General features: G+C 37.4%; 2 protein-coding genes across 2 annotated transcripts in view; one reads left to right on the top strand and one right to left on the bottom strand.

The window, feature by feature from the left end:
- LOC137658370 (zinc metalloproteinase nas-4-like) overlaps positions 1-10,000 on the top strand; it is a 39,481-nt gene that overhangs the window by 1,522 nt on the left and 27,959 nt on the right. The window lies entirely within an intron of this gene.
- Positions 1,092-8,610, bottom strand: LOC137658369 (carbohydrate sulfotransferase 1-like). Its single transcript, XM_068393040.1, has 8 exons — positions 8,467-8,610; positions 7,374-7,907; positions 5,217-5,337; positions 4,604-4,744; positions 4,353-4,468; positions 3,515-3,631; positions 2,677-2,835; positions 1,092-1,504 (listed from the first exon to the last, which is right to left on the bottom strand). Exons 1-8 carry the CDS (start codon positions 8,478-8,480, stop codon positions 1,324-1,326), a joined length of 1,383 nt encoding a protein of 460 aa, XP_068249141.1. The 5' UTR covers positions 8,481-8,610; the 3' UTR covers positions 1,092-1,323.

Here is a 10,000-nt window from a genome sequence, read left to right as displayed (position 1 = left end):
CTAAAGAGTTTAAGCAGGACTCGAACCTCAGTTTCGCGATCACCAGACAAGGGCGTTACCAGCAGGCCACCACAACTTTAAAGTTGCTTTGGAAATTATAAGCTTCCAGGATAGGATTCCTCGTTGCGGCCTGGCCACTTGTGAAGAAGGATTCAGTGGCAGACCCAGTCAGAGGACTGATAGGACATTGGTTGACTCGTCCAGACAAAGGATCAATATCAACTATATTCATCATCATCATCATCATCATCGTTTCCTCATACGCCTATTGACGCAAAGGGCCTCGCTTAGATTTCGCCAGTCGTCTCTATCTTGAGCTTTTAATTCAACACCTCTCCATTCATCGTTTCCTACTTCGCACTTCATAGTCCTCAGCCATGTAGGCCTGGCTCTTCCAATTGTATTACATTTTTACTATTTGCATTATCACATAAATCTCGGAGAGAGAGAGAGAGAGAGAGAGAGAGAGAGAGAGAGAGAGAGAGAGAGAGAGAGAGAGAGAGAGAGAGAGAGAGAGAGAGAGAGGATCACTCTGCACACCTGTTGAATGATTTCTGTAAAATTGAATTTGTCTCGGCGTCCACATGTGTTGTAAAGTACGCTTATTGCATTGCTTATGAACACAATACATCATATATAACAGGCAAAAAATGAAATACCGTTACAAAAGTGACATATATTATATATATACATTTCAAAGCACCATTTAACACGTTACAATAAACTGTCACCGGTAAGTGTTCTCTACTTGAGGGTACACTCGGGAACACTATTCCAGCTTATTTCTCTCCCTCTTTTTTTTTTCTTTTAATTATTTCATAGCTTATATATGAAAGATCTAATTTAATGTTGTTACTACTCTTTAGGTATTTTATTCTAATTATTCATTACTTCTCTTGCAGTTTATTTATTTCCTTGTTTCCTTTCGTCACTGGGTTATTTTTCCCTGTTGGAGTCCTTGGGGTTATATCCTACTTTTCCAGCTAGAGTTGCAGCTTAGCTAGGAATAATAATAATAATAATAATAATAATAATAATAATAATAATAATAATAATAATAATGATAGCTGAGCTGCAACCCTAGTTGAAAAAGTAGGATGCTAAAAGCCCAAGGGCTCCAACAGTGAGAAAAGGAAATAATGAAATTAATAAACTACAAGAGAAGCAATGGACAATTAAGATTAAACACTTTAATGAGAATAACGACATTAAAACAGATCTTTCATATATAAACTTAAAAGAGAGACCTTTATCAACCTGCTCTAACATAAAAAACATTCGCAGAAAATTTGATCTTTTGAAGTTCCATCAAAAGATCAAATATCAAGTTGATTCGTCTTCCTTTGATAAGAAGGTGGAGATTTTCATGTTACGAAGGTCGCCATTAGTGGGGAAAGATCGTAAACCGAGTTGTCTGATGACGTCATCACACGCTCGCTGGACCTCAGCAACACTCTCAAACGCCATCTTTTGGCGCCAGGAGAAAGTGTGCTCAGTCGTGTCTCTGAAATGGGGCTATCAATATTAGTTGAATAGCATCGTTTAATCATGTTTATACATTCCAATAGCCCAAAAGAATTCTATTATCTATCTACATAAAACCACAGTTTCGTGCCTTCTTAACTTTCACGATAGAAGAAAATATTAGATTAATATCCCTATTTCAAATTCATATGTAACACATCTCTTTTAACCTTAAATGGTTCATTAACATTCAACGTAGATTATTTTCTCATTAATTATACTACCCCCCTCTCTCTCTCTCTCTCTCTCTCTCTCTCTCTCTCTCTCTCTCTCTCTCTCTCTCTCTCTCTCTCTCTCTCTCCGTACAGTGGATAGTCCACAGTCAATTTCTGTTCATATATATATATATATATATATATATATATATATATATATATATATATATATATATATATATATATATATATATATATATATACTGTATATATATATATATATATATATATATATATATATATATATATATATATATATATATATATATATATATATATATATATATATATATATATATATATTCTTATTCGTCTATTAGCTTGCTTTTTCCCATTCGTATGGGGTAACACGGTTGCCTTCTTTAGGACTTCGCTTTGAGATATATATATATATATATATATATATATATATATATATATATATATATATATATATATATGTGTGTGTGTGTGTGTGTGTGTGTGTGTGTGTGTGTGTGTGTGTGTGTGTGTGTGTGTGTGTGAGTATTTTTGGGCTCAAGCCATATCGTCCTGATGGATTCGGAAATAATAATGCTGGGGGTATGGAACATGCATGTTTTATGGTCATAATACATGCAGGTTCCATGCCCCCTGCAATATTATTTCTGAATCCATCAGGACGACATGGCTATCTCACCCAAAAATCCATTATATACAACAAAAATTTAGCCGTTTCTAGTTCACTGCAGAATAACGGTCTCAGACATGTCCTTAGTCATGACTGGGGTCTGGCCAGTTTTCATCACCACACTGGCCATTACTTACTATGGCAATACACGAACCCTTTCACCACGTTAAGGTATACCCCACTCAGAAAGGGATATACTGTATATAGGTTATATATGCATATATGTATATGTGTGTGTTTGCAAACATAGATATGAGCTTATAGGTAGGTCATCTCCGAATGACCCACCTGTTCGTGTCAAAGGCTCCATCTTTCCCATTGTTGCTGGTCAAATCTCGCACCTTCTTCATAACCGCCTCTGTCATGTCCAGGTGCAAAAAGTTCCACAGATCTTTGACATATGTTTCAGTATCCAGACTGAGTTTCTCGTACTGGATGAACTTGAATCTGGAAGAAGACGTTTATGATTGTTTAGTGAGAGTGCTACGTGATTTTCAAAACTGTAAATATATTCAAATTCCTTGAGTTTAACAATACAATTCTTGGTGCAAATATAATTGTTTTGAAAAAAGAACAGAGGATGCAAATCAATAATACTAGCCAATAATTCAGTATTAATTTTTCTTCGTAAGCCTTTTTTTCTAGGATGGATGTTTCAAACGAAATTGGGACAGCAGTGACTACCAGCCAACCAATGAAAACCTGTATAAATACTTTTACAGCCTTAATGTTGTATATTATTAGCTATTTTAGAATATCTTCCATAACAGATCAATGTCAGGAAATTATGTATTTCCGTTAATCATTTACTTCCCAAAATCCCAATCCACCTTTAAGTAGACACAAAATTATTTATAAAATTTGGGCCACATGGCCTTGTGCAAAGGAGGTTGGAATCCTGAGCAAAACTACGAGGTAAAACTTAAAATTAGGCTGGATAACTAGATGACTAGACAACTAGGTGTATTGTCCTTATTACCTATGGCATAGTTCTCCTAAGTGTCAGAAAATATCCAGGAAATCTCGAATGCAATTTTTATGATTATTTCGTCTCTTGCACTGCCCCGTCCATATCTTCGTTATGAACTAACACTACAGGGAGGACTTCAGGTAACTATGACCTTACCTGTCAGGATAATCAACCTCTAACTGGCGTGAGTCTTGCAAGTCAAATCTGAGATGACGACATACGTTGGTGATATTTCTGCAGTCACTTCTACACCATCCGTAGGGCTTCCGAGAGCTTGAGAAAAGGGAAGAAAAGAATTCCTTACTAGATGTAGTCACATAAAACAAGAAAAGGGGAATCATCTTAGTTTTTCTGAACGCGTTGATATATCAGTCACAAGGTACAGCATTTGAAGGATTGGTCCGGTAAGCTTTTGATGTTAAGGGTTTTGCAAACTGAAACACAACCAGTGGGGGACGGGATGGAGTACCATTTTGAAAATGCCCCTGGGCCTTCAATAAAGGGGGCCACCAATAAAGGGGGCACTCCAATTAAGGCAGGCCCTCCAATAAAGGGGAGCTCCAATAAGGGGGCCCTCCAATAAAGTGGCCCTCCAATAAGGTGGGCCTCCAATAAAAGGGGCACTCCAATAAAGGTGATCTCCAATAAGGGCTGCCCTCCAATAAAGGGGATCTCCAATAAAGGGGGCCTTCAATAGGTGGCCTTCCGATAAAAGGGGCACTAAAATAAAGGGAACTCCATTAAGTGGACACTCGAGTAAAGGTGGCCCTCCAATAAAAGGTGCTTCCAATACAAGGGACACTCCAATAAAAAGGACCTCCAAAAGAGGAGGTGGCTCCAATGAAGGGTGTGCTCCTTAGCAGGGTTATAAAATAGGATTATGTGAGTATACATTTAAAATTACCACCAACTCTCCAATGATTTCAAGGGTAAGGTGGAGGGGAATGCCTCTTTACTGGGCCCTCAAACCTCCAGCTGTGCCCCTGAATCGAACTTGACATTATCTACCTTATCACTGGGTCTCGGGTCTCGAACCATATATATGATCTGTAGGTCGAGAGAAGGGTCGTCTAACAGTTTCCTTGCCCAGACTAGGCCAAGACGCAGAACCTAAATGCGAAACGTTTGTAAGAAAATGTTCGTGTTGTATCAAAATTTCTGAATATATTTACTTATAGTTTATTACCAAAAAAGGCATTATGGATTTCATTTCCATCTGGAGACAAATAATTGGCAAGATATTACCTTTGCAAAGTGGAAGTTTGCAGATTTGCAAGCATTGCTAATAACAGTTGGATTCCCACAGTCTACTTTCGAATCTGCGCAATTCTTCATGAGATAAGTGTTACGGCGTCTGTAGCATTTTTCTTGAGCCATACGGCGCACCTGAAACATGATAGATAGATACACACACACTCACAAGTATACACACACACACAACAACAAATGCAGCCGTTTTTAGTCTACTGTAGAACTAAGTCCTCAGATATGTCCTTATTCATGTCTGGTATTTGGCCATTTTCATCACCACGCTGCTTAGTACGGATTGGTGATGCTGGTAGATTTTCATCTGATCACTCACATCAAGTCAACCTAGTAGGGGTAGCCTTGGCTAGTACAGCTTTGCTGATCTTAGCGATACGCAATCCCCCTTCCACCACGTTAAGGTAGCCTCACTTAGAAAAGGACATGCCTGTGTATATATATGTATATATATATATATATATATATATATATATATATATATATATATATATATATATATATATATATATATATATATATATATATATACGTGTGTATGTATCTAGATATATCATTCATAAAGACTTACCTTATAGATTCTTTTAAAGTTTACCTGCCACTTATGATTAGTCAAATCACACCTGAAGAGATCTGTGAGGTATGTAAGTGCATCTCTGGTGTGTTCGTCGTCGTACCTGAAGATTCGCACCCCATAGGGGATCAGAGGTTCATAGCTGAAGAAAAGATGGAATTGTTGTTGCTGTTGTTATTATCGGTGATGATGAGAGATAAATAAAAATCTTGGGGTAATTTTGTACAGATGAATGGGATCTCGAAATATTGTTACAGATCAGACAACCAAGAGGCAAGATGTATTTATTATTATTATTATTATTATTATTATTACTATTATTATTATTATTATTATTATTATTATTATTATTATTATTATTATTATTATTATTATTATTATTATTATCATCATTAGGTGAATAACAGAAAATCAAAGATAAACAAAGTAACCAATTGATAGAGACATAAGTAGCAATGGAAAGATAAATGAGAATAATGAAAGTAATTAAGGATAGCACTTTGGGGATACATTACAATGAATTCAAATTGTTATTGTTCTATTTGACCTTAAATTTGACTTCTTTTGATTTTATCATGACTTTAACTTATCTTGATTTGATGTTGCCCTCTTTTGCTTAGATTTTGACCTTGACCTTTTATGACAAGACCTGGAATTTAACCCATGATAGCAAGACCCTTGCTTTGACCATTCTTGATTTAACGTTGCATTTCAATTAGATGAAGTGGATCAGAACTGTCATATAATTAAATGGATTATCCGATACTACGTCTTTTCCTATCAGCGAGAGTTGATTTGGTGTTGTCGAATTTGTGGACATGTTTCGAGTCGAATTTGTGGACATGTTTCGAGTCGAATTTGGGGACATGTTTCGAGTCGAATTTGGGGGACATGTTTCGAGTCGAATTTGGGGACATGTTTCGTATCGAATTTGGGGACATGTTTCACGTCGAATTTGAGGGCAATTTTAAGTCAAATTTGAGGATATGTTTAAAGTCGAATCTGTGGACATGTTTCGATCCGAATTTGTGGACATGTTTCAAGTCGAATTTGTGGACATGTTTCAAGTCCAATTTGGGAACATGTTTCAAGCCGAATTTTTGAACATGTTTTGAGTCGAATTTGGAGACATGTTTCACGCCGAATTTGGAAACATGTTTCAAGTCGAATTTGGGAACACGTTTCGAGTCGAATTTGGGGACATGTTTCGAGTCGAATTTGGGGACATGTTTCGAGTCGAATTTGGGGACATGTTTCGAGTCGAATTTGGGGACATGTTTCGTATCGAATTTGGGGACATGTTTCACGTCGAATTTGAGGGCAATTTTAAGTCAAATTTGAGGATATGTTTAAAGTCGAATCTGTGGACATGTTTCGATCCGAATTTGTGGACATGTTTCAAGTCGAATTTGTGGACATGTTTCAAGTCAAATTTGGGAACATGTTTCAAGCCGAATTTTTGAACATGTTTTGAGTCGAATTTGGAGACATGTTTCACGCCGAATTTGGAAACATGTTTCAAGTCGAATTTGGGAACACGTTTCGAGTCGAATTTGGGGACATGTTTCAAGTCGAATTTGGAAACATGTTTCAAGTCGAATTTGGAAACATGTTTCAAGTCGAATTTGTGGACATATTTCAAGTCGAATTTGTGGACATGTTTCAAGTCGAATTTGTGGACATGTTTCAAGTCGCATTTGGGAACATGTTTTGAGTCGAATTTGGGGACATGTTTCGCGTCATATTTGAGGACAAGTTTCAAATCAAATTTTGGGACATGTTTCAAGTCGAATTTGTGAACATGTTTCGCGTCATATTTGAGGACAAGTTTCAAATCAAATTTGGGGACATGTTTCAAGTTGAATTTGAGGACAAGTTTCAAGTCGAATTTGAGGACAAGTTTTAAGTCAAATTTGGGGACATGTTTCGAGTCGAATATGGGGACATGTTTGAAGACCTTCTGGGCCAATTTAATATCAAAGTAGATCAAAAAGATATGTTGACGATATTGAACAGATAACTTGAATACAAAATCTAGTAGAAGACTCAGACACCAAGCGTTGGAGGTCCACACCGAAAAACACTATCGTGGGAGAGTCAATAGTTTTTAAAAGGACCCACTCGAGTTATTTACCTTGAGAATGATACCAAACTCATTCACATAGACCCGTTACTAACCTGTAAAATGTTTCATTCACCGCAGAAACCAGTAGGTCACCTAAGAATGTGGAGCCACTTCTCCAAGTCGTCCACAACATCACGACTCTTGGGTAGCCCTTTCCTTTATTCGCATTTTCTTTGAGCCCTTCATTTTCATGTGATTTCTCACCATTATCTTTCACTTCTTCCTCATTACCTTTCTTCTCTGGCTCTCCTAAATCACTGTTAACTTTTCTCATTCCTTCCACACTGCCGTCTTCCAATCCACCTTCGGAACTTCTCAATAAATCATCATCTTCGTCATAGGAAACCATCCCTCCATCTCCATTTTCGCCGCGTTCATCATCGTCATGCCCGAGCGGATTTCCGTCTTCCGCGACATACTCTGAGTCATATAGATGATAAAGATTCTTCAGATTCTGATAGACTTCCGGTATCCTGATGTCCTTCGTGTGTCCGAAGGAGAGCATGGAGGACAGGACAGTGATGATGAGGATGAGACATCCTTTTAGGAGGAGGTGATATCTCACTCGGAAGGCGCACCGTCGCCACCTGCAGGAGAAAGGGATAGTAGACGATAGACCTCATGCAGTTTTTGTTGTTGTTTTTTACTTACTTGAACGTTGTATTCAGTAGAAAGTTCACGAATTATCGTCTTGTTCATAAGAACTTATACTCATTTTGAATTTGAATAATAATGATCACAATGATAAAGGTTAAAAGATAACTCGTGAATGACAGAGGCATGGGACAGCATGATATCCTAGACATTGAACATATATACGTATGATCAGCGTCCAAGGCACTTATCCATCAAGCTAGGACCAAGGAAGGGCCAAGCAATGACGGCTGATGACGCAGCAGGTAGACCTATAGGCGCTCCCAAAACCCCCATCCTTAAAGCTCGTAAGGATGGTGACGTTGCAGATACTATAAAAAACTATAGAGCTTGAACGGGTCTCGAACCCCATTCTCTCTCTCTCTCTCTCTCTCTCTCTCTCTCTCTCTCTCTCTCTCTCTCTCTCTCTCTCTCTCTCTCTCTCTCTCTCTCTCTCTCAATTCCAAAGTCATGAAAATAAGCGAGAATGAAAAAAAGGGGACAGCAACTCACAGTGTATAAACCATAACTTGGTGAAACAGAAAATGTCCGATGCGCGAAGTCGAATCTCTTCTTCAGAAATGGACAGCAGACCGGCCGGGCGAACGTGGATGGTGACGTTTGCATATCATCTCTGCCCAAAAGCCCCACCTGTTGGATGTGTTCTATGCACCTGACAGCGATCGATAGTTGATAATGGGGTGGCATTTTTTTTGTGGATTCACACATGCGTGTACTCTAGCATATGTGTCTGTAAGTTCGTTTATTTAGATGCACATTTTTACTTTTATGTTCATGTAACATTTGTCTACTTTGTAAACACACTCTCTCTCTCTCTCTCTCTCTCTCTCTCTCTCTCTCTCTCTCTCTCTCTCTCTCTCTCTCTCTCTCTCTCTGGATATGCTGAAATGATCCTCCCTTCATTGTTTACATATGACAGATCTATTTTAACGTAGCTACTGATCTTGAGATATTTTATGTTATTTGCTATTATTTCTCATATGCATTTACTTATATAGTAAAGCTATATGTGTCTATATTTATTTATCTATGTTTGATTTATTTATTTATTCACCTGTTATTTGATTATTCATTATTTCAATTATGAATAGATAGCTAGATAGATATATAGATAGATAGATAGATAGATAGATAAAACCAACAAGATAACTGTATAACATCAACTCTGGCTGACGTTACACTTCCTCTCCCTCACCCCCCTCTCCCCCACCCCTTCCCTTCCCCCTTCTCTCCCCCTCTCCCCTACCCCTCCTCTTCTCCCTCCCTCTTCCGGCACAATTACATCTAATGAATTGTAATGTCCCAGGTCGTAAGGAATTCAATTCTTCCATTGTCATGTGACGGAGATTCTGAATACAAATGCCATGATCTCATGATTTATACATGAATGAAACGAATCTCATTTAGGTCATAAGGGTAATTTAGTGGCGCATTTATTCCATGGGGTTATTGCCTGAGAAAGTATGACTGTGTTTATTTGGATTGAGACATTTAATTTGTATAGCATGCATAAGGATAACCCACATGCACATCTGTTTTATATATATATATATATATATATATATATATATATATATATATATATATATATATATATATATATATATATATATATATATATATATATACACAGTGATAACCCTTTCCGAGTGGGAATACCTTAACATCGTGAAAGTGTTTGTGTATCGCCAGGATTAGCAAAGCTGTACTAGTCAGGTACACCCATACCAGATTAGTTTATTGAGAGCTATCAGACTAAAATTTCCCAACCTCACCAATCCGCAGTGGCCAACGTGGTGATGAAAATTGGCCAAGCCTCAGACATGAATAAGGATATATCTGAGACCTTTATTTTGCAGTGGATTAGAAATGGCTGCCTTTGTTGTTATTGTTCGCATACATACATACATATGTGTAGAAATCACGTAAGCTGACACGTGATGAATATGAAATATGTATTAGAGCCACGAAAGTAAAAGCGGATAGATTTGATTAGAATTTATACTTTGGACTTATTAGCAACATC

The sequence above is a fragment of the Palaemon carinicauda genome, chromosome 19, assembly GCF_036898095.1.
Source record: "Palaemon carinicauda isolate YSFRI2023 chromosome 19, ASM3689809v2, whole genome shotgun sequence".
In the NCBI taxonomy this organism is placed as follows: domain Eukaryota; kingdom Metazoa; phylum Arthropoda; class Malacostraca; order Decapoda; family Palaemonidae; genus Palaemon; species Palaemon carinicauda.
This window is presented reverse-complemented; position numbering and strand designations above follow the sequence as displayed.